Source organism: Microchirus variegatus (genome assembly GCF_963457635.1).
Source record: "Microchirus variegatus genome assembly, chromosome: 22".
NCBI lineage: Eukaryota > Metazoa > Chordata > Actinopteri > Pleuronectiformes > Soleidae > Microchirus > Microchirus variegatus.
Window position 1 is genome coordinate 7,183,863 of NC_139823.1, and position 25,893 is coordinate 7,209,755.

Below are 25,893 nucleotides of genomic sequence, written 5' to 3' on the forward strand. Positions count from 1 at the left end.
AAAACAAGGTCAACCTATGTTCCACAAGAAGAGATCTTTCTGCAGACCTCAGTGATCGTAACAGTGAATGTGGAGGTAAAAGTCCACCGAGATAAGATGGGGCAGAATTGTGTTCTAAAATAGATTGGGAGCCAGTGAAGAGATGCCAACACAGTCACCATAGAATGAATCATTCAGTGAAAGGTTTACAGCGCTGTGCAAAAGTCATTTGTTGTTTTTGCAATGCTATAATGACCATACAGTATAGTTATCAACTTCAATCACTTCATTGGAACACAGCCAGAAAATACAGGAAACAGCTTTCACAGGTTAAAATGTCAAGCATTCAGTGTGACCTACACTTACATTTACAATAACACGAGCCTGGAGTGGATGGAACCATAACTAATGTTACTGGTAAAACCTATGTATGTCAATGTCAACAAATGTCTGCTGTGATAAAGGTCTAAGGTTTATGCTTGAGCATCACATACACATGTTGAGTTAAACACATTGATGGTTTGTTAATGTACAACAACAACAACAACTTTCACTCACATCATTCCAATTCAAATTACAATTGTGGGGGGAGGGGGTGCCTTCATGGACAAAAACGATGCAGACGCACACAGAAGTACCCTCCAGGTTATTATAGTTAACGAAAACTAACATTCAAAACTAGATTTAAAAAATAAATAAATAAATAACTGAAACTGAATTGTGCGTTTGTAAAACTAACCAAAACTAAATAAAATTGTAGCGATAATCTGCTTAGTATTTGTCTTTGTAAATGAAGTTCATACAAAATCCTTTTGGGTTCATATAAAAACTGTCAAACCCACTCTAAAAACTAATAAAAACTTACTCATTTTTAAAAACAGAAAGTCAAAACAAAATACATTCCAAATCTATTATAAGGTACCCTCAAGGTGCCCCTTTTTTATTTGCCCCTGCCCCTTCAAACGCCTGTGCACGCCACTGCCTGTAGAGGTAGAACATTTTATTTCTAGAGCACATTTAAAACAACCGGTGTTGTTTGTCATGGGCAATACTATGAATTACTATTGTCATGGGCAATATTAATAGTATTGTATTAGTATAGTATGAATTAGTATTGTCATGGCTAATACTAATTTAATTAATTAATTGGCAATACTAATTCATGGGCAATGCTAATTCAACAAATAGACCAATTGGAATTGGAACTTAAAAGGTCACTTGTGTATAATTTTATCGGCTGAAATTGAAGATAACAACAAGAACACTTCTGAGTGTAAAACAATGAACGTAAATTAAATGTAAAATTCACTTCACTCACTTTACGTTGACCGTTTCTAAATAAACATACTTCTCTGCATAAAACGGCCTTTGACTGTTTTTTTTCGGGGCTGTGTCACGTGCGCACTTGTTTTTCTTTTTTCTACGTCACTTCCGGCGCGGCAGAAAACCGACTATTCAACCAGCGGTAACTACATCCATAACTTCATCGTACAAACTTTACAAACTTTCGTTGTCTTCTGCGGACCACACTGTATTCAGTACCTGCTCTTCCACGCGTGTCCCCCCCGCCACTGTGACGCTGCCGCTTTGACTTTAGTAGAGTTCTTCTGACTGTTGACGTCCAGGCTAACCGCGGTAGCTGCTGTCGTTAGCAGTGCTGTAGCCTGGTGGGTTTCCAGTATCCACATGGATCACTTGTGTTTGCAGTTAGCTGGACGAAGTGACGCGCTCTGACCCGGTGTGTCTAACGGCGCCTTTGCTAACTCCTTAAAGGTCAACGGCAGCATGTCTCATCAGCTGACTGCAGAGCAGCAGCGAAAGATAGAGGAGAACCGGCGGAGGGCTTTGGAGAGACGAGCCCAGAGACTTGCAGAAGCTGGAAGCACCAGCACTTCGGCTTCACTGGGCTTCAGCAGCACTTCAGCTCAGAGGCAGCCCTTAACCAACAGCATTACTCCGGATCCTAACGTACCAAAACGGTTCTTTCCACCGCCTCAAAAACAACCACACGGATTTAGCTGCCAGAATCAAGGCCCAACACATCAGCAGTCATCTATTAAAGAAAGCCAAGTCAACCAGAGCAGTCTGTGCAACTCTGCTTCTCCAAGACAGGTGAGCTTTCATCAAAACATTAACTGATTTATTTTATATTGCAAGGAAGAGAAGTCTGCCTCCAGCATTTATGTGTTACATTTCATAATTTGCACAGTAGATGCAACAGAACATAATTATATTGCAGTCTTTGTGATTTCCAAATTGCATTGTTTAAAATTGCGGCCCTTGTACAGTCAGTCATCTAATCCAAACCTCGATGAGAAGATCCAGTACTCTACCAATACTGGTCTAAATCTGTCGCATATTTAAAGAGGGGGAAAAAGTAAAATTACGTATGATCAGTGAACTAACTGGTTCTGATGTTGGAAAAAATAAACTTGTTCATGATCTGTGAACCGTAAAGGAGCTTTATATATGAAATGTATTTTATTAAGTCATAAGATAAAGGAAACGTTGTCGGGGCAGCCCGTTGACAAGCGGAAAGGGAACTTGGCTTGTAACCCAAGGCTTGCCACTTCAAGTCTGGTTCATGTCAGGTAAAGGGCTGGGATACCCCCCCTGAGCATCGTACCAAATCCCCATTCCTCATTGTTAACTGGACACTCTAAATCAACTGCAGCCACATTCAGTGTACTCCTTGACTGGTCCCTGGCCTGGATAAATGGGAAGTTGTATCAGGAAGGGCATCTCTGCCAAATCATACATATCATCCACTGTGGCAGCTGTTAGGGAAAAATTAACAACAGGCTATTAGAGATAAAGAAGGAAATACACTTTATATTGAAGTACAAGTTTCACTGATAACAATAGTACAGACAGTTTAAAGTTCAGCCTGCAAATACTGTTTATTGTTATGTTGTGGAAAAGGGGTATCAGTGTAGTTCCTTGTAGATTGGTCTTTCGGTTCATTGCTCCCTCAGACCACCCTGCAGTATCTGTTTAAAACTGTATTTGCATCGTAGCCCCTTTAAATATTACATAAATGCTTCAATAATCACTGGGCTGTAACAATGGTTGTGAGCCAAACTGCTGTCAAGTGACCAGAACATGAGTGAGGACTGTACATTTCTGTACAGATGATAAATGCATCAGCACACAATATCATTGTGAGTTCTTTTCTGATTAAATCAGACTCTATTGGACTGATATCAATATCTGTAGCTTCTCAAGGTTGGCTATTGAAATTGAACACAAACAAGTGGCACTGAGGTTACAATTTGAGAAATACAGGTTATTGTTTGCCCTAAAGCCTTTTACCGTCTTCCCTTGTAGATCCAAGTTATTGACCCACTTCCTCAGACAAAGACTCAACAAGTGAGCAGCCCCGTCTTGTTCAGTGTGGGAAAGGCGTGTGGCAAATCGGCTCAGCCCAACCCTTACCTCGGCTCCAGCAGCTCTGCCGCTGCCTCTGGCTCGTTCTACAAGCAAGCAACAAGCAAACCTGCCCAGAACTCTGCTGCGGCGCAGCTTCCCTCAAACCCCTCACCTCTGAACGCTACAGCTGCGAAAAAGCCCACGATCTCTGTGAGAGGGAAATGTGTAGCTCACGCAGAGGATCGCTTCAGGACTGAAGTGGGCTACCATGCAGAGCTTATTGCTGTTTTCAAATCCATCCCTTCCAAGAATTATGGTAAGCAACTGTTATTTGACTCTTGATGGTCAGTGCCTTCTGTAGCCACACTTTGCTCCCATGGGATAATCCACCTCAGATATTACTTTTTGAACTGAGAAGAACACTTAAACACATAGAATATCATTATTAGAGCTGCAACTAACGATGATTTAATCTGTCGATTATTTTCTCGATTAAACGTTTGGTCCATAAAATGTCAGAAAATGTTAAAAAACGATGATCAGTGTTTATCAAACCTGGACATGATTTCTTTGTTATGTGGAGCAAAGAAACAAAGAAAATATTTACATTTAAGAAGCTAAAACAATCAGAAATCTTATTTTAATAATGAAAAAAGCTTCAAACCGATGAATCGATTATCAACGATTAATTTAGTAATCGATTGTTTCAGCTCTAATAAGTGTATATACACATACAAGTATAAAATACTGAACGTATCACTGTATAAACAACACACTTCTTCTATCTACTGTCCAAAGCTACAGCATTAACCCTTGGTGAATATGTGAAGTGCACTTCACATCTTAGCAGAAATAACAAAGGTCTTTAGATAATAAAGTGTTCTGTTTCTGCTCCATTTTAGATCCTGCCACAAAGAAGTGGGACTTCAGCCTGCAGGACTATCGACAGCTAAGTGCGTACATTAGGAAAATGTGTATCAGTATTAGTCTAAACTTTGAGGCATGATGGTATTTATCTTGTCTTGAATTGCTGCTGCATCTCTCCCATCTTCACCCCATGCTGCAGTGGACCAAGCAGCCTCTATTGCTTCTGTTTCTTTGAGGCCTCTAGAAGGAATGGAAGCATTGGACATCGCGGCAGCCACCAGTCATGCTCGTGACGGTGCGGCACTGGGGGCACTGCTGAAGCTGTGCAACGGCTGGCAGAAACCTGAAGCCGCTCTGCAGGGACAGTGCGTCCTGGTGTCGCCGACGAAGTTCGAGGTTGACGTTGGTTATCATGTTGATGTCATCGCAGCGTTCAAGCAAATGCCAACAAAGAATTATGGTAAGAGTTACTTCATTTAATGAATGTTGTTTTTCTGTCCAACCTGTCGTCGTGTTTTTTCAGGGTGTCCACAGGGTCTTAAAAACTCCTCCTGGCGTGAATTAATATCTAAAATCGCACAAAGCACAAAGAGTAAACTGTTTTGTAAGTTAAATATGTGTCACGTGATTACAGCTTATTATGTTGTTGTTGGTAGACATGAAAACAAGAAAATGGACCTTTTCACTTGAGGATTACAAGAGACTGAGTGAGTGCCTTTTTTTTTTTTTTTAGCAGGTTTATCTCCATGCGTGTCTCTGTTACATTTTCCATCTTGTCTGACCATGCTATGTTCCATACCCAGTGGATCTCCTCAGTGGGATAGCAGCAGTGGAGGTGGAGCCTCTGCCCAGGGCACTAATCCAGGCCTTCTCTGCCAGGTTTGAAGGGACTGACGCCAGATCTTTAGCCGTCCCTGAGGCAGACCTCTCCAGCATCGACCCCTCGCTCACACACAGCCTTATGCCCTTCCAGAGGGAGGGAGTCAAGTAGGTGTCTTTGAACAGCCACTGGTGCTCTATCTGCATGGTAAAGCCAATAACTGCTGCACATGTATCTCTAATAGCCTGTTTATTTTTCCAGGCAAGTTAATACTCAAAGATTAAAAAAAAAAAAAGCCCAGCCAGTGCGACAGAACCCAACCTCAAACTTAATCATTACAAAATAAGCTATTTCACTTCCTTTTGTTATTAGCTGTTCTGCCTGTGGTGCTGCACACCACGTAGCTGCGGTGCAATGGGAGGAGAAAAAAGCACAGAAGGTTCATGAGCTCTTAAACTGGGAAAACATGCATTAAACAGGCAAAGCTGAAGCAGAAGTTTAGAATCATGCACATTGAAGTGCAGAGACACGTCTGACGTCTCGGCTTCAGCAGCTGATATGACAGGAACACGCTCGCACTGCCACAGGTGCCATCAGCAAAGCAGTCTCTCCGCTGAACTGATAACGGTGATTGATGTGTCTGGATAAAAATTGCCTCTATAAGAACCAGTTATTTACTTTGTGTGATCCACTGCGGCTGGACTAAATGTATGCTGCCATCATTTCCCTTGATGAATTCGACTCTGCGGTGGATGTGTCATGACGGCATATCTGTGGATATGCAATAACTGCAACAGCTTTAATAATCATCGATATTTGTGTGCCATTTTTTGTCTTTGTCCCTGTAGTTTTGCGGTGTATAAACAAGGCCGTCTCCTGCTGGCCGATGACATGGGCCTGGGAAAGACGGTGCAGGCCATTTGCATCGCCGCGTACTACAGGAGTGAGTGGCCCTTGATGGTGGTGGCTCCCTCCTCTGTACGATTCACCTGGGCTGAGGTAATGACATTCATCCAAAGTGTTGTGCCTAGAAGAAGTCATTGTTTCTAAGTGTTAGGGACTTATCACTTTGATTAATGGTGTCATTATCAGTCTACATTAAATCAGCAGGCACTGTCTGAATAATATCCTTCTCATCTCCTCTGGAAAAAAAAGGCAATGCTCCACACATTATCATGCCACTTTCTCTTTAAAGCCCTCTGCATTTGAGGAATGCTAATACTGTTCCCTATGGACTGCTTGCACTCTGTGAGGTGCTCCGTCTTCAGTAAGAAGGAGGGTAGTATTGAATTTCAAGCTTCCATTTATCTCTCTCGTGGGAGCAGATGTGTAACTTGAATTGTGGACCATTGATTGATGAAGGAGATGCTAATGCAGCTTATTTATTTTGCTGCTCTTTCTAATTCGCTTTCATTGATACCCGCTTTTCCTATCATTAAATTACAAGATTTATTTCCCATTAGTTTCTCAATTCATCTATTGATTGTTTTGTCTGTAATAGAGCTGCAAGTAAGGATTATTTTCATAATCCATTAATCTGTTGATTATTTTCTCGATTAATTGATTATTAATTTGGTCTATAAGATGTCGGAACACGTTAAAAAATTTGCCAAACCTGGAAATGATGATGATCTTGAATATCTTGTTTTGTCCACAAACCAAAATGATTCAGTTTTTAATGATTTCTTTGTTATGTGGAGCAAAGAAACCAGAAAATATTCACATTTAAGAAGCTAAAACTATCAGAATTCTTGTCTTAATAATGAGAAAAGCTTTCCAACCAATCAATAAATTATCAAAATAGTTGACTATTGATTTAGTAATCAATTAATCAAGTAATTGCTTCAGCTCTGTGTTACTAGAACGAGCCATGCCTGAGTCTGACAAAGAAAACAGCAGATTGAAAAAGGGCAAACCATTCAATAACTGTTCATTTGAACAATGAACTGATCGATCAATCATTACAAATTATTTTATTCTATTTTTTTAGTTAAGAAAAATCCCAATTTAAGTCCATGGTTTATGCTCTGCATTATTTGTAAGACTTTTGCTTGGCTTTGAATTGATACACAGGTACACACTTTATCACCACATATTCGCCCACACACTCCTTGAAATGTTGCCGCTTCTCTTTTTTCCGCTGTTTTTCCTCCACAATGTCACCAATACTAAATTCACAGTTCATCTGTGGCGTCTTTTTTTTTTTTCTCTGTGTGCTGTAGCATCTATTTTCTGCTTCACTTGCAGCATAACAGGCTGCACTAAGAGTGCATTCTCAGAAGAGCTGCATTTTGGCAGTCTGTCTCTTGACAGGATGAGACGGTCTGTTCTCTAAATAGATATCTTGGATCAGAAAAGAGTCCCCCAATCAGTAGCTGGAATCACAGAGCAGAGTTTAGTCACTGGATGTTGTCCTATTAAAGGACACTTGCTCTTATCTGCTCCGTTAGTCTTGAGCCTTTGAGCAGTTCTGCTGCAAACCATGGGAGATATAACTCAGCGTTTTTGAGCCAGGTTGTCAGAAACATTTTTTGGCTTTAGCAAACGTTTTTTCCAAACCACGTGATTGACTGTTTATTTAAGAAATGCTGTGTTAGTAGCACTGGTATGTGACATTTAAACCAGCCGTCAGGCTCTGAGCTTTTTCTCGCTCTGCATCTCTTGACGCGAGTGTTATGAATTTCTGTAGGCCTTCAGACGTTGGCTCCCTTCCCTGAGTCCTGACAGCATTAATGTGATTGTGAAGGCCAAAGACAACCTGCGCTCTGGTTTGGTCAACATCATCAGCTACGACCTGCTGAGCAGGATGGACAAGCAGCTGCCTGGAAAGCCCTTCAACATTCTCATCATGGTCAGCTGTGTGGTCCTTCTGTTTATTATTATAATAATAATAATAATAATAATAATAATAATAATAATAATAATCCTTCGTTTCCATCTGTTGACTCAATGACATTTGAGGCACTTTTGCCCCTTAAAACTAACTATTCTGTAAAAACTCTTTTTGTGGTTCTTTGCAGGATGAGTCTCATTTTCTGAAGAACATAAAGACGGCTCGTTGTAAGGCAGCTTTGGTCTTACTGAAGGTGCTTTTTCTTCTCTTACAACTAAACTTGTGATTTATAGCCAAAGCCTGACTCGGCACCTCTGCAAAAATATCCAAAGAAGCAGATAACATGGGTATAAAGAATCACCCAAGTGAATCGGTTCACAGTTTATTCACGTTTTCCTTCTGAAAATGTCACAGAAGCATATTTTATTTTAGGTTCTGTGTAAATGTCGGCTTCACAATTGACCAATTCTTTAACCGGAACCGGATGTTCTATTTATACCAAAACGTAATGATGTAACATTTCTTTTAATATTTGTTGAACTGTGTCGTTAATTATTATGCACTGAGTCTATAAGTGACAGGCTTGTTGAGCTGAATTGTGGCGGAACAGCAGGTTTAGCTGAGAGTTTCTCCACATACAAAAGCAGAAGCCAGGATTTAACTTGTGGTTTGTTTCAGTTTCTCTCGGTTGTGTTTACTTTCTTGCTCTGACACCTAAACTCCCTTTAGGAGTGCTGTGATGATCAGTTGGTTTTTATGTCCTCAGGCAGCAAAGAGGGTGATTCTTCTGTCTGGGACTCCGGCCATGTCCAGGCCCTCTGAGCTCTACACCCAGATCCTGGCTGTCAGACCTTCACTCTTCCCTCGCTTCCACGAGTTTGCGATGCGCTACTGTGATGCTAAACAGGTACTTTGAGGAGTCCTTATTTATTCAGGAGTGGACATTAATGAGCTGTAAATGGCTGTAATTCCACGAGACTTTTAAAACAACACAGACATTTTCAGATGAGGGATTAATCAGTGTTAATTTACATTACATTTGAATTATTGCACAGTCTGCAGCTTTTTAAAGTGCTATTAAGTGTGTGCACGACTGTAGGTTGATGAAATTTGACAGCTTTGCTGACAAGCACAGGGCAATATGGCTGCAGAGGTAAAGTTGTGCACTTTAGCAGTCCCACTGAATGTCGCTGTATAGTCTTTTTCTTTAAACACTAGTGAATGTATTTATTTCTTGCTACTAATTTTAATGGGATAAATACAGAATGTGCTGCATGATTTTAAGCTAAATTACATTTTAATTTGTCAAATTTTGCACCGAAATTACACATTTGAGTGGGGTTTTCAATCCCATCTATAGTTAAAAAAAATTACTTTCATGAAAAAAGACATGTTTGTAAGGTGATTTGGTGTATTCTCAGCTTTTACTAACTTGAACATTTCCCACTTCCATGTTGTGTGCTGTGCTTCTTGTTTTCCTTTAGCCTCCTAAGGAGACTAATGTGTCTGTCCTCTGCTTACTCGCAGTGTTATCCATTATTTTGTTATTTGTTTCCTCAACAACTTTCTCTTTCCTCTCCTCCCTAGACAAATTGGGGCTGGGACTATTCCGGCTCTTCTAATCTTGGGGAGTTGAAGCTGTTGCTGCAAGAGTGTCTGATGCTGCGGCGTCTGAAGTCCGAAGTCCTGACCCAGCTTCCCGCTAAACAGCGCAAAGTTGTCACAGTGACCATAGACGGGATTAACGCTCGCTTAAAAGCAGCGCTGTCAGCTGCTGCCAATGAGTTGGCCAATGGGCATCGCAACGTAGGTTACACATTATTTACATTTAGATATATCACGTTGGAATGGGTATACTTCAGCATCGTGCACAGCCTTCTATTTCCTCAAAGTAAAAGGAACCTTGCTGAAATCATTGAGCTCTTTCAGGCCTCAAACATGCACAAAGACCTTATCAACCAAAAAGTTGGTTTATAAGACCTTTTTTTAAAAGTGATTATGCAGTCGGATGGGAACGAGATGCTGAGCTCGACTGGCACAATCACACTGCTTCTTAGACTAATGGCAGTCTTATCATATCAAACAGAATGCTCTTGTCAGTTCTTATCTCCTGCTGTTCCTTATCTCTTTTTCAGAAAAAGGAGGAGAAAGACGCCCTCCTCGTTTTCTATAACCACACAGCTGAAGCCAAGTTACAAGCCATTATGTAAGTGCACGAGCCTTAACTGTGAGGAACAGTGACGTTGAATTGTCTCGCGTCTGGTGGGGGCTGATGAATCAGAATTGTGTGATTGCTCTGATGTTTTTAATGTGGTTCTTTAACATAATGGAGAGAGCTGTGTTTTGTTTTTTTTGTTGCCGCCAGGGAGTACATCACAGACATGCTGGAGTGTGGGAGGGAGAAGTTTCTAGTGTTCGCACATCATAAGTTAGTCCTGAATCACATCACCTCTGAACTGGGGAAAAAGGTCAGTCAGACATATACATATGTTACCCTGTGATATACATATGTTAAAACATGTTGGTTTATAATGAGTGTACACGTATAACATTTGAAAACATCTGAAAATGACTGCATTTTAAAACCTGTGAGATCTTTGTTCAGCTCCACCACTAGCTGCAGAAAATATTCAGCTTGTTAGGTGTTTAGAGGCTTAATTGTTGGGTAGCTGTATCCAAAATCTAAATTGCCTTTCACTTCTTCTCCACAGGGCGTCTCCTTCATTCGTATCGATGGTGCCACGCCATCGGCCGAGCGACAGCAGCTGTGCGAGAAGTTTCAGTTCTCGGCCAAAACCTGTGTGGCTGTGCTGTCCATCACTGCAGCTAACATGGGTCTGACCCTGCACTCTGCAGACCTGGTCATCTTTGCCGAGCTTTTCTGGAACCCCGGTGTAAGCCACGACACGTCACAGCCAGGATGTTTACTTAAATTCATTTGTTAGGAACACGGTTATATTCCTATTCAGGACTCGGTTTAGGTTGCAGCCCAATTAGTCTCCATATAGTCTTTATATAGTATTTACATAAATATCTGCCAATGTAAAATAGAGAAGCTGATGAGGAATGTAATACAGGGTATGCGCGGGTCTTAAAAAGTATTAAAAGTTGGTAAATCAATTGTGGTATAATTAAGGCCCTTAAAAAGTATAAAAAAGTCTTAATCACAATTTCATGAGGTATACAATTTTGTCCCTAGATTTTGACTGCAAAAAGTATGCATGAATGCATTTATTTTCCTCCCCGCGTTTGTTAAAAACAACGATGCAGATGAGTTCTTTTGTATGGTTGTTCTCTATAGATTTAATTGCAAACTAAACTGTTGCTGATTACAGTTTCAAGTGGCAATAAGATCTTAAAATATTTTAAGAAGGTCTTGAAAAAGTCTTAAAAAGTTATTGAAATGAATGTGCATATACCCTGTCATAACATTTAGCAGCTAAAGACATATTCCTCAGCTTAAATTACAAGTGAATTGTGATTTATTATGATTCACGTGACTACTGCTGTTCTGCTTCCCAGTTGTGTAATATTCTGCCAACATATTATTGATTATATCTTTATATCCCAGTATGAGGTCATCATTGTATCTCTCCCTTTGTTTTGCTGCTATTGAATGACTTTTAAAAAACAACATCATCAAGGCTGTGCATCTGCAGCTTCTACTCTGTGTGACTTTGTTTGTTGATGGTAATGTGTAGGAAACTGTATTACTGTGAGCGCACAGCCAACTGAGAAGAAAAGTACTGTTCGCACTTTATAATTAGTATAGAATAGAATTTCTCTCTGTTTGGCAGCCAATTTTGCCTTTTTTTTTTCAATTTGAGAGTTGACAGCACCCCCCCAAAAATAACCATTTCACATGGGAAAATAAGTCTACCTGTGTCTGTCAGAGGAGCTTGTCCACACCTCCACACTCTCCAGTGGAGCTGGTAGTGATGGGAGGATATGACAAGAATCACAATACAGGCAAGGTGACCAGTCTAAAATTGGGGCAGTACAAGGGGACAAATCCAGAAGGAATCTTTTAATGGTGTGTCAGATTCAACTCGCAACACTTGAATTCTGAAAAATATTGTTTTGATTTTTCAATGTCTTATATTTACACTGATGTTTTCATTGTTTTCCCCCTTCAGGTTCTCATTCAGGCAGAGGACAGGGTGCACCGTATTGGACAAACCAATAATGTGAACATTCACTACCTGGTTGCTACGAGAACTGCTGACGATCACCTGTGGTATGTGTCAATGCCAACATGTTCTATCACCATTGGTATTCAGTCTGTTTCCTTCCATAACAGTCATTATTTCCACTGCTGCTGGTTACTAAGCCAGTCATGTCAATGTGGTATATCTAGAATATGTATGTGTATGTAAGAAATGGTGAAACTAATTATATTTGCTCTGTTCCAATCTTTAATTTATGTATTGACGCAGGCCAATGATCCAACAAAAAATGAATGTCTTGGAGCAAGTGGGTCTTTCTGAGTCAAACCTCTCAGACAAGGCAGTCAGTGCCAGCTTCCACTCAAGGGTACATTACCATTATGTACACACTGATACTTGGCACTCAGAGCTTACACATGTCAAACGATTGCATCTCTAAACTGATTATATGGATCTGTTCAGGACCCGAACCAGAGGAGCATCATGGAGATGTTTCAGAGATCTTTCACTGCAGATGACGACATAGCCCTACTGGAGGCTGCTGAAGACTGGGACAACGCTCCGACTGAGAGCAATTCTGGACAACATCACAACATGACTGGACAAAACTCGCGTGAGAGATTATTTCAGTAGATGACTGAACTATAATTTTCAATTTCTTTTGTTTGTTCCTTGCTGGAACAAGTCCTTTTCAGCCCATCATGATCGATGTGAACTTATTTTCTTCTATCTCTGTTTTATGATGTAAAATAACAGTCTAATAAACCTATATCTATAAGAGAAAATAAATAATTGTAACTCGAGACTGCTTTGATAATCTTTTTTTTTTACACTACCTTTTTATGGAAGTGTCTAGAAAGTATACCCATTAATTGAATTATGCAATAAAATAATTTATTTCTATAGGGTCTCCAGTTTTCTCCCACTATCCAAAAACATCCAGATTTGTGGATTAGGACAATGAATTGGACACTCTAAATTGACCTGTCCAGGGTGTTCCCTGCCTTTCGTTCTATGTCGGCTGGGATTGACACCAGCTATCTTCTACTGGATAAAGTGGTTGAAGATGAACAATAAGATAATTATAATTGTACAATCAGAACAGGAAAGTAACATGACAGATGCGGCCCTTTATATCATCATTCATTATTATGCTCACGGATAAAATCCATTAATACTTGAGGCTTATCACTTCTGCTTAAATTATCACGGCATAGCAGTAGTTGACCATGTGACCTGCTCCTTGGCATGTGGAAATTGCAATTCTCATGCAGTCATGCCAAGACAGCCCTCATACTTTTTGTTCACTACATCGAGCATTATTTAACCGGAAATGTCAGATATGCTGGATTTGTTTATTTAGTCCATAGAAATACATAGTATAACTCTTAGAATGTTGGAGAGAGACCACACATAAAAAAGAGATAAGATGAGTTGTGCTGATTCAGGTTGAGTGCTCATCATTCTCTCCCGCCTGCTGACTGCTAGTGTTTGAACTGTGTGGGTCACCTGCAATATAAAGGAGGATGATTAGATCAACTTTTCTGTATAATAACAATAACCCTGAATCTAATCAATCAAGGAACTTCCAGAGGCAAGTGCAAAAAATGCCTTTTAGTGTTCTGCACTGGCCTTTTATAGGAATTCAATAAGCAAAACAAAACTGAGCAGACTATAATCTGTCTAATACAACCCTCGTGAAGTCATTTGGAGCCAGAAATTACAATTTCCCCAAATGACATGAGCTGAAATACATTTTTGGCAAGTGAAAACTCCATTTAACTGATTGTATTGACTCTCAACAGGTATTTAAATAAGCAATAACAACTGAGAGAGTTATTATCTGTCAAATATAACAAGTCATTTTGGCTGTGGTGTCTGTAAACAACAAGTAAATGCCAAAGCTGCACTTAATGCTTGTACTGGCATTTCATTAGACTATAACATGTCAAATTCAACTATCATGAAAGACTTTAAGAAATTATGAGGTAGTTGGAGGATTAAATATATAAAAGTTGAAATGTTTTGCATCATATTTTAGTGGTTTTGTTTTGAGGCAGCAACACTGTTTTTATTCAAAGCTGTTGTCAATTTGTTTGCAAGTAAAAAAAACACAACAACTGAATTTTGCATGTTGTGTTTCATTTCAATTCATGCTTTCTGACGAATATGTGATTATGTGAATCAGACTTTGTTGAATCATGACCTTTAATGTGGTCACCTGATACATCACTGTCACCGTTATCCTTGCATACCGTTCTGGTGATGGTCATCAGGCATTCGCTCATTCTGATCTTCAGATCTTGAGACCACTGTTTTCACTGGCAGTGCTGCCGTCTTGCTCTTCTGCTAAAAAAATTAAAGTTTTAAATGCAGTTTGTCATTCCAAATATAATATCCAACAAAAACAGGGAAATGTGTTATTTACATCATACCAGGTGGAAATGATTACCTAAAACGGTTCTGCCGCTCTCTCCATCATGGTTGGGCTTCTCATCAGTGCAGATTTCACCGAAGATAAAATGTATCTTCTCGTCTGCGTGCTGCTCATTTGAGGCACCGTGGACTGAGTTGTGGAGGATGTCGGAGGCAAAGCGGGCCCTCAGAGACTTTGGGGAGGATACCTTAGCTTGGGTGGGGTCAGTCGGGCCCATCATGGCCCTCCACTCTTCCACTGCATTTTCTTTGGTCAAGACGAGCATCATGCAGGGCCCCCTAAAACAAACAAAGATGCTAACTTAACATACAAAATGTTTTATAACATTTTACATTACAGTGACAATGTGATCATTTATGGTAATCATTTGTGACAGGGAAGCAATATTTTCGTAATACCATCTTATTTCTATAGTATGGAAGTGTATCAATGGAAACTGTATGTGAAATACAGTATAAGGGAGGATTGATTTTTTTTTTTGATTGGAGGGATTATAATGATAATATATATAAATTCTCATTACCAAGCTTTTAGTCTGGAAATAAAATGGTATCACTGTAATATTATCTCCATTTTTATCACCAAGTTGGAAATTGCAGTATATATGTATATATATATATATATATATGTATCTCTCTCTCTCTATGTATATATAGATATATGTATATAGACATATGTATATATGTCTATATATATATATGTGTGTATGTATATTTATGTAATATATATATATATATATATATATTACATATATTACATATATACATACACATATTTATCACCAAGTTATACAATATATAACTTGGTGATATATATGTATGTATGCATATACATACATATATATATATATATATATATACAGAGAAATAGATGTGTATATATATATATATGTATATACGTATATATATGTATATATTTTTTGGGGGGGGGGTTCAATGCATGTCAAACTCGGTATGAAAGAGTGATCTACCTGCCAACCTTCTCATTTTAATATGTGAAAAGTAATTATGAGTGGAATGATTGAACTGCGTTGTCTGAGATAAAGTGATAAAGATTAAGTGTTTTCTTTTTCCGCAGTGACCAGCAGCGACTGCAACTAACGACCACCTGAAATGTCCTTGGTCAGCAGTTGGCTCAGGACCGTTGTCTAATGTCAGTCCCCATCGCGCTCTCTCTATCTCTGTCTCGCTCCTCTCATTTCCTGTGATCTCTGACTTTCTAATAAAGGCAGAAATGCCAACAAATAATTGAAAATTAATATAAAAGCACAGTTAAGTTTACACCTGAGCTTAGGCTGAGAAAGAGTGTCAGTAAAGGCAGTTTGTCAAACTGAAGTTTCCAGCTGCAACAATCTCTCCACCCATTGTGTCTTGGCAGTTGTGTAACGACCAAGTAAAGGATCTAATCAGAGCGTGAAATAACTCTAAAAATCTACACGCGCTGTGAAACAAAGGATGAAATTTCCTGGAGCTGCCTTGATTATGAGGCGCAATGATGACTGTTAAAAGTGCTGATTAAACTCGTAGTGGATACAGGGAAGAGAGGGGCCACATGTGGTCACTTTGACTCTTGAGACTCTGGGATGAATTTAACGACATGTGAAACTAACCGGCACATGAATTCCACCAGCTGCTCGAAGAAAGGCTTCCCCCTGTGCTCTTTGTAAAACTCCTCAGCCATTTCCTTCGACAGCACCGTCTCCTTCAACTGTGTCACAGAGAAACCTCTGGAGTGGATTTCCTCTAATATATTTTCTGATAGAGGAAACAAATAAACATTATTGGATCTTATCGTTATCTTTATGAACACGGGTCATTTTGAACATTTCCATTTAGTTCCAAATTACCTTTGTGATCCTCCATTGCATCCGGTTTGATGACTGCCAGTGTTCGCTGGTTAGGGAAGAAGAAGTCGATCTCTCGCGCTGCCTCTTCGTGGCTTGCGCTGCCATGGAGCTGGTTGATGGGCTCATTCTCCAAAGCAAACTGAGCCCTCAGACTGAGTAATGAAAATTACAGAAGCCAGAATTATCAAATATGAATAAGCTTTTTTTTCTAAAAAAACAAAACAAAACAGATCAGCTACACACCACTCACCAGTCAGGATTCTCCTCTTTGGCTTTATTAACATCAGAAGGGCCAAGCATGCTCCTCCAGGATTCTACAGCCCCTGTCCTGGCAAGAGCCAGAGCAAGCACTGGTCCACTGTAGGGACACAAACGGAATCAACTTTCGCAGTAGTATAATATCAGTCTTATTATTCTTTAATATCAAATGGAAGTTACCTGGTCATACTTTTCATCAGTGCAGGAAAGTAGTCCTCATCAATATGCTGTGAGTAAAAGTGTCTGACCTGCTCCTCTGTTAACATCACCTCTCTTTGAAGAGCCACCGAGAAACCTGAATTGTGAATGTGGGCCAGGATGTCTTCTGCAGAACCACAGGTATGTGATTTACATGAGTGGTTCCCAAAAGTTTGAAATAAAAACCCACTTTTTACAGACGACACACCATTGTGACCCAACTTGCACTAGAAATCGAAATCTGATTTTGTTTGACTGCCATTTCTGTTTCAACTAATATTATTTGGAACAGGTAAACCAGGCATTTCAGAGATATGCACTATATGGACAAAAGTATTGGCATGCCTCACCATTACACCATTACAGACGGGGACTGTAATGACATTCAAGACTGAGTTGGTCCCATTATGCAGCTTCTTGGAAGATGTTCCTCAATGTTGTTTCTATGGGAATGGGTGCTTATTCATTCATTCATTCATTCATTCATTCATTCATTCATTCATTCATTCATTCATCCATTAACTCATTAATTATGTTGTGCATTTATGAGGTCAGACACTGATGTTGGATGAAAAGGCCTGGCTCTCAATCTCTGTTCAAATTCATCCCAAAGTTTCCTCAATGGTGTTGAGAAGCCCAAAAGCCTGATTAAAACACCTGTATTCAATACTTAACAGGTGTGGCCAAATATCTATATCCGTATAGTGTATATATAACAAGTGAATCACAACATTTAATTGTAATTTAAAAGATGTAAAGCAAAGGGCTATAAAACTAAATTCAGCTTATTCATTTGGCAAACCAAAACAAATCTCCTGCATCCCAACCCAGCCCCTGAGATTGATTCACAGTATTCATATAAGATATAGATGGTTGCTAAATTTTCTGCAGTGTGCGTCCGTGCTCACACGTGTTCGCTTGTGCAATTTGGCACGGGCCCCACCTCTGTTTTCTCTGGCAACGTCGGGCCGGATTAGAGCCAGTGTCCTCTCCACACGCTCTTCCTCCCCATCCTGCTTCTTCACCGAGGCCGTGTTAAAGTTGGGGAAGAAGAAGGCGAGCTCCCTGCTGGCCTGGTCGCTGTCCTCGCTGCCGTGCACTGCATTGAACAGTGGCTGTGTGCCGTACTGTGCCCGCAAGCTGCAGGAAGCCAGAGGGGAGTAAGGAGAGGAGAGCAGATGGTTGCTCTGCTGGTGCTCAACCAGAGAGAAAACATAATGTTTGGGCGTGTCTGACGGAGCGAGCCAGAATGTGCTGTTCGTTCTTCTTTCCAGATTTTTTTTAGATTGAGATTGTTGCACACTGTTGCATAAATACATAGCTCTATAAACAAATGTTTGCTTATATAAAGACATGATAACTTCTTCTTTATGTACAATTCCTTGTCACAAACCTATCTGGCTTTTCTCTTAAGGCTTCCTCGATGTCTGCTGGGCCGATGAACTCACGCCACGCTGGGACTACATTGGCAGAGGCCTCCGCCTGAGACAGCACCAGAATATGGGAAGGACCACTGGACATAAACTCGACCAAGTCCTCAAAACAAGCCTGTACACACACAATCACATACAGAGACAGGAACACACACAGGTATACAGCATGTGATTTGCACTGAAGTCAATGTTTGAGATACAGGAGCAAGGAAAATTAGGACAAATTATTAAATAAGAGGCAAACAACAAATATTCAACACGACAAGCCACACATATAGACTATATTATAATTTCATTAAAAGAACTGCTTTACCTTGAGGCACATGCTATGTATCTGCAGCTTCAATCACATAGTCTCATCACAAGTTGTGCAATGAGGGGGAAACAAAAGGCTTACTCAACAGCTCCATTGTGAAGCCTGTGCAGATATTCAGATGGATGTGTGATGTCATGCAAACTAATTGAAGCGGCTGTTGCTCTGTTTTGTCTCGTCTCTCACATTAGGATGTTCACCGAGGATACTAACTGCACATCACGCTGTCTGTCTGGATGTGTCAGACGTCTTTTCACCTCTACATTACACACACCGAGTAAGTACAAAACAAATATGACACATCCTTCTTTGTTAGTGTTTCATAGGCTTTTCCTGATTTATGCTTTTTATCGTACCTCTGCTGCTTTGTGCTGGTAAAAATCTCGAGCTTCGGCCTCTGTCAGCGTGCGCTCCTCATGGGCCAGAATCTCAAACCCTGCATCTTGAATCTAGCGAGGGGTGGGGTGGGGGGGGATAACATCAACAGGAAGTTACCACACATCAACAACCAAAACCTTACAGAATGTGAGCAGTTTTTTGTCTCTGCGTACCTTCATAATGATCTCATTTGCTTTGCCGTGAGCAACGACATCTGGTTTGATGATGGCAACTGTGTAGGATTTACTGACAGGAACTATGGGAGAAGAGAAGAAAGACTGATAATAAAACATACAAAGGCTTATAATTACTACCACTACTACTACTAATAATAATAATAATAAAAATAATAATAATAAATTGCTTGAGGGTCTGGGCAGCTCTCACATGCAAAGGAAGGCTGTTCCATACCTCAGGAGCTGCCAAAGAAAAGGCTTTATCTCCTTTGTTTTGTAGCCAGGATCTATGCACATGTAAGAGCAGCTGGTCAGCTGACCTCAGAGCTCTGCCTGGAGTGTGTGGCTTCAAGAGCTCTGTCAGCTCACACAGGTGCCAGGGCCATTGAGACATTTAAAAGCAAGTAATAAGAACATAGACAGGGAGCCAGTGTAAAGAGGCCCGTGTTTTGTCTGTCAGAAGGCGAGCAGCAGCGTTTTGGAGAACCTGTAAGCGTGTGTGAAAAGAAAGCGTGAATTGCTCTCTCAAAGTCTTTCGAGGGAATGTAGGCTTTCACCTTTGCGAGGAGGCTAAATTGGAAGAATCTTGTTTTCAATACTGAGCTTATTTTCTCACGTTTAAAAGGTGCTGTCCATAATCACACAGAGATTCCTTACAGACAGAATGAACTCCATCAATGTCTGTTACGACGTAAATTAATTTTTTCCATCGTACCTGTTATGCTTTCTTCATGTTCTGACTCCTGAGGCGCCTCCTCCTCTTCTTCATCATTCACCAGACCGTCGTCTTTAACCTCACATACACAACAACAAAAAACAAGGTAAGATAATAGACTGTTTGTATACAGTAAACACTGTAGTATGAATGATCTAATGTCTGGTTACTTATGTTAATACTTTATCAGCTAAATGTTTTCTCACAGATTTATAAAAAAAATGAGGAAGCTCATGGTGATATCTTTAAATTGCATGCCCCCCCCCAACTGATTACTGAGCTGTTTTCTAAGGTTTAATGGAAAACCACAGGAGTAATTGAAATGAGTAGAACTGAATTGAATTGCTTTATTGTCACTCTTGTTATTCTACTAAATAGTTCAAACAGACACCCAAAAACACTATTCATACTAAAATAAAATAAATAACATTAAAAGCATCAGCGTCAATACATTCTGTAAATAATTAAGTTATCTTCTACTGATGGTTTACTGGCATTACTTAGGTAGAATAGAATCACTCATTTCATTAACACAAGTACAAACCCTACTGTTTTGGCTTTAAAATAAGCATAGTGTGTGTGTGAGTGTTTCATTGCGCTCACCACTTTACGTTCACCCCCTCGCTCCAGAACCAGCTTCTCTTTGTTCAGTTCCTCTAAAATCATCCTCTGGAGCAGAGGAGCGTTGGCTCCTCGCAGCGCCGCCACCAGCTCCCCACCCTGTCCAGACAGCATAAATAATATTCTTTAAAGGTATATAGATATAGTCATTTTGTCGTTTGAAAGAGGTGTTAAAAATAAACGACTTGATGGTTCGTACCAGTGCAGGGCCTGAAGGAGAACTTTGAGTGCATCTCTTCTCTTATTTTGCATTTTAATCAACATACTATATATATGTACTAGAGATATATATATATATATTCTCTAGTACAACTGCTTACAGTGTATGTATGTTTTATAGGGGTGGGTCAAAATATTGATTTGGTGATATACAGTATATCGTCGTCATCCTTCCTCGTGCAGTGAGATAATCGATACACCAGGGGAAATATCAATATTTTAATTAACAAATGAAGGTGCTCTAATCCTGGTCCTGGGGACCCACTGCCCTGCATGTTCTGTGGGTCGTTATCAGGTTTCTTCAATCCAGGTCCTGGCTGAAGAAGAGAATTTACAGTGGGATAATGATGGAGAAAGTTACTTTAGGAGATGCTCCATCCACGTTCAATACATAGACTTTATGCCCTTTGTTCTCTATGTTGTGACTAAAGAGAGAAATACTGCACTTTTAACTTTTCATGGATGTTTTCGTCAGTTAGACAGATATCGTGATGTATCGCTGTGATTTTCTTGCAATATATTGATTATCACAGAATCATCGTTGGATCGTGATATTGTTGGTATCGTGGACCATGTATCGTGAGGTACCCTGTGATTCCCACCCCTAATGTTTTATAGTCATACTTTTCTCATGCCCCCGAAGTGACATGAGAAAAAAATGACGGAAAAAAAAACTTGAAATCTCGAGTTCAAACTCGAAATTTGTCAAAAAAAAATGTGCTAGAGTAAGAGCCAGACAATATTTGACTATTTTAGCTGAACAAATGTAAATGCTTAATCTTAGACATACACACTTACCCCATAGATCAGGAAAGTGGGCTCACATTTCCCTCGATACCTTTCCAAAGCATCGATGCTGTCTGCCTCGGCCTGCGTCACAACACAAACACACACAGATGATGCCTCACCATTTTAAATTCATTTCAATCTAACTTATTCACTTTAACACACTCTGTCTTTTTTTTTTTCTTACTGTAGCAAAATGTAACAGGTCATCACCCAGTTCGTTTTTTATTTTTCGCAGCAGGCTGACGACAGCGCGGCAGGGACCACACCACTGCTGGTAAACATCAACAACTATATTAAAAAAAAAAAAAGAGAGAGAAGCAATTCTTATGTGTGTGAGAGAGACAGGGAAGACTGGTCCAAGCATTTAATGTGCAGTTACTGGAGTGAACACAGTGGGGCAGCAGCAGCATACAATAAATTATTGTCAGAGCTCACACTCAGACCTAGGAGCAATCCAACAGCCTATAATCATGAGGTCTTAAAAGTGTTCTCCATCTCCCTAACTTTGAAAGCCTTTATCCACCAAAATTCAAGATGATGCTGATAAATATGAACCACTTTTTTTTAAAGTTTCCTATTCCACTCACTGCAAAGTAAGTGCACTTTATTCTCCATGTGTTCGATCATAACAACTAGAAACACATGTGAACAAAATAACATTTAAATGTGCATTTATTTTGGAAATACATATGTGACTGGTTCATTGGCTTAGTTTGACAGATTCCCTATAGTGGCAAAAGAACATAGCAGTGTTTGTAAGATTTCAAGAAATACAACACTACTCATCACTTTATAGCAATTAATCTGTTTAATATTTTTGCATAAGAACAGATTCCTAAAAACAGAGCCAAACTTCATCTTTCTCAAGGAACTATATAATTATATTTTGGCACTTGAGATGAATAAAGAAGAATCCTGCGGTGACAGTTTACAATTTAATAGATAATTTTGAACTCACTGAGAGAATCTGTTTTATTACCAAGTAGGTATTAACGTACAGTGATTTTCTGTGATGTCGTGGTGGGGAACAATCATGGCATCAAGAGAAAATGAATGTAAGCATATAAGTATAATGAAGACTCATATGTTTTCAAACTTTAAACTTTAAAAAGCTCATACACAGACAGTATTTGACTGGTGTGTTGATGGGATGCTCATGTCTCACTTTTATAGTTTAAAAGGACAAAACAACAACAACTTTTGACTGATCTTACCAGTTAAACCTTTGGTTCCAAGCATTTCCTCCCACTGCTCCTGGTTAGTCACAGACGCCTGCAAAAGAAAACCAATGTTAAATGTTTAAATTAGAACTAAATGTGTGTGTGTGTGTGTGTGTGTGTGTGTGTGTGTGTGTGTGTGTTGTTCTACCTGCAGACTCGCTTCTTTCTTCTTCCCTGCCATTTGTTTAACCTGTCAACTCGTCAAATGTTCGTTCTTTATTTATTGAGTCAATTACTTTTACCTCAAAGCGCTGAAATGCTAATTGACTGAGTCGATATTATGCCACGTTCTCAAACTCCTCAGATGCTGCTGCTCACGCTTGTTTGACCCGCCTGGTTGCCAAGCAACGGCACTTTCCGCTTCCTGTAGCCACGTTTGTTTGTTGCGTCGTGACATTTTGTGTTATTGTCAATTAATGTCATGGAAGGTCGTGTTTTCGGTTTGCTACAAACGTGAATTAGCTTATCATGACACATTAAGCTAATTATGAGTGAGCGCTACAGCAATCATTTCCGCTCTGCTATGCTCGCTACTGTCCCCTATTGGTTGATATCAGTACTGCGACTATTGTACATAAAACATTGAGTTACCTGCATGTTTTAGTTTTTGAAATTATCTAGTTTTATTAGTTTTAGTGTAAAGTGTATATGCTCAGTTTTAGTTTGTTTTGTATGGAGTATGCAAGATGCAAATAAGATACAATAAGTATTGTGTGTAATAAAAACCGAGAAAAAAAAAACTTGAAATCTCGAGTTTCAAAGTTGAGATCTCGAGTTTCCAAAAAAATTATGAAAAAAAAATTGGAATGTGTTTTTTTTCTGTTTTGAAATCTGGAGTTTCAAAGTCAAGATCTTGACTTTGAAACTTGAGATCTCGACTTTGAAACTCGAGACTTCAATTGTTTATGTTTTTGTATAAGAACAGATGAAACACCATAGCTCAGTCAATTATAACAGTTATAATATTATAATTGTTAGTAATAATATTACTGACTTTTAGTAATTAATAAAAAAAAACCAAAAAAAAAACCCTCCAGCTTTTTTTATTTTTTTTATTTTTTTATTTCAATTTTAGTTTTCATTATTTCCTTAGTCAAGGTGGATCAAGGTTTTAACTGTAATAACCTTGATCCAGGGTTTACTGCAGGTTGCAGCCTATAGTAAAAACTCTTCTCAGACACAGGGTGTCAGAGGCTTCCCCCAAACTGTAACATTTCATTTAAAAGGGAACGTGATACACCTTCAAAGAGCGCCCACCGCTTTTTGCACGTTTTTCCCTCATGAATATCAATGAGCTCCTGCTCTTAAGTGGTTCAGCTCCACAGACACCTCGCTCACAAAGTGGGCCCAGAAAAGCAGGTCCCACAATTAGAGCAATTTCGTTGAGAGACATATCGCAGTGCGCTGTCACAGTAAGCGAGAAAGAGAATCATAAAAATGAAACACTCAAAAAGAAATGTCGGGGACCCCTGTCTGTTATTAACAACAGCTGCGCCATTTCTTTTCCCTGCACATTGCTGTATGTACCGTATGACATGTCCCTATTAGTAACCCTGTGTCTCACTCTGAGCTCATTATGCAGCCAGATGGAAAGAGCAGTAACCTCCTCTCTGCTGCGTCAAGGTCCTGACACAAGCCTTTATCACAGATAGATTCATACAGAGAGCGTTTAAGGCTTGAGCTTCATGTTTTTGTGCTACTTTTCATCAGTAACATGTATGGAAGTGATGAGAAACTATAATAGTTTGGGGTTTTTCATTCATTTTTGTTTGTTTGTTTGTGGCTTTTTGCCACTTGTTTTGTTAGTTTTTAAATGTTTAGTTTTAGTTTAGTGTCAGGGAGCTCAATATGAGGAAAAACATGAGGAAAAATGAAAAACAAAACACTTGCTTTTTTAAAATTCATCTCAAGAGGGCCAGAGCAGTAAAATCATTGCATAATAACCTATAAACAACAAGAACTCCACATTTTCCCCTTTGTTTTACATTTAATGAAGCATCTTCTTACAAAACATATTTTGAACAACATGAAATTTAGTTTAGCATTGACACATTACAGCTTACAGATCACAGTGGATCTACAAAGGCACAACACTTAAACTCACAGGTATCTGGAACTAAAAAATATAGAATTAATCTAAATAAATCCATAATGCGGGCCAGATTGTACCATCTGGTGGACTGGTTCTGGCCCCTGGGCCGTATGTTTGACACCCCTGAGAGCCATATTTGATAATGTGAAGACTCTCTTGTCACAATTAGCGTTTTTAAATGGCAATATAACCAAATCTAAGCCACGCAGGAATGAAATTTCAAATTTAAAAAATCAGATCAGATATCACAATATCAGTAAATGTGTGTGTCTGTTTGTCATGGCATGCAAACCCATTACTCTTTATCAACTGAGCTAATGGGGATGATATGTGACTAGAGCCATTATTTCATTAGTTTTCGTTTACGATAATAACCTTGTGAGAAACATTGATTTGATGCTTTGGGTCCATGAACTATACTTCAAAATATCATTGATGGTTGTTATTGCTGTTGTTTCTGTACCCTCTCATTCAAACCTGTGAAGCCAAATTGATTATTCGTCTATTTAGCTATTTATGTTCAGAGAAAGATTCCATGTGAACACAAAAATGAACTGTGTTTTTAAACTTCTTTATGGGAATATGTTTCAACAGTGCTTTCATCTTTTTTGATTGACACATTTACTAAGGGAATCTTCAGAGACAACACGATACAACATTTTTGCAGTATTTGTGAAATCATATTATATGTTGTATGTACTCATGCAAGAGCTTGAGTGAGAGTGAGCACTTGGCACCATCTAGTGGATTGAGATGTCAATTGATATTTTTTTTTCATGCTAATCCACAAAAAGTTATCAGTTATAAAATGATATGCAACAAAAATCAATATTTGGTTATTAGGGCCAAATCTATATTTAGAGAATAAAGTTGTTATATTGAAAGTTATAATCATGCGTGAATAAAGCTGTATGTTTACGAGAATAAAGTCGTAACTTTACGTAAATAAAGTCGTAACATTACGATAATAAAGTCGTAACCTTACGATAATAAAGTCGTAACTTTACGAGAATAAAGTAGTAACTTTACGAGAATGCAGTCTTAACTTTACGAGAATAAAGTTGTAATATTAAAAAAAGTCATATTATAAGAATAAAGTGAACATTTTATGAGAATTAAGTTTCTTTTTTATCATTATCTAATGTCGACCACTACCACACATTT

The 25,893-nt window shown here is 39.2% G+C and overlaps 2 protein-coding genes across 2 annotated transcripts; one reads left to right on the forward strand and one right to left on the reverse strand.

Moving 5' to 3' along the window:
• Positions 1 to 1,764: 1,764 nt before the first annotated feature.
• On the forward strand, positions 1,765 to 12,667 carry smarcal1 (SWI/SNF related, matrix associated, actin dependent regulator of chromatin, subfamily a-like 1; the record flags this gene model as incomplete). Its single annotated transcript, XM_083908445.1, has 17 exons — positions 1,765 to 2,091; positions 3,307 to 3,664; positions 4,251 to 4,301; positions 4,415 to 4,675; positions 4,872 to 4,922; positions 5,019 to 5,202; positions 5,884 to 6,034; positions 7,725 to 7,886; positions 8,056 to 8,121; positions 8,635 to 8,775; positions 9,456 to 9,674; positions 10,004 to 10,074; positions 10,234 to 10,336; positions 10,580 to 10,762; positions 12,005 to 12,105; positions 12,305 to 12,401; positions 12,497 to 12,667. 17 exons carry the CDS (start codon positions 1,765 to 1,767, stop codon positions 12,665 to 12,667), a joined length of 2,697 nt encoding a protein of 898 aa, XP_083764571.1.
• A 1,620-nt stretch (positions 12,668 to 14,287) lies between these two features.
• Positions 14,288 to 22,676, reverse strand: nme9 (NME/NM23 family member 9). The gene is made up of 15 exons (XM_083908843.1): positions 22,632 to 22,676; positions 21,602 to 21,705; positions 21,427 to 21,498; positions 20,392 to 20,508; positions 19,789 to 19,867; positions 19,071 to 19,153; positions 18,876 to 18,968; positions 18,167 to 18,321; positions 17,717 to 17,913; positions 16,756 to 16,900; positions 16,568 to 16,675; positions 16,318 to 16,469; positions 16,081 to 16,225; positions 14,487 to 14,749; positions 14,288 to 14,380 (listed from the first exon to the last, which is right to left on the reverse strand). Exons 1-15 carry the CDS (start codon positions 22,654 to 22,656, stop codon positions 14,331 to 14,333), a joined length of 1,788 nt encoding a protein of 595 aa, XP_083764969.1. The 5' UTR covers positions 22,657 to 22,676; the 3' UTR covers positions 14,288 to 14,330.
• Positions 22,677 to 25,893: the final 3,217 nt, after the last annotated feature.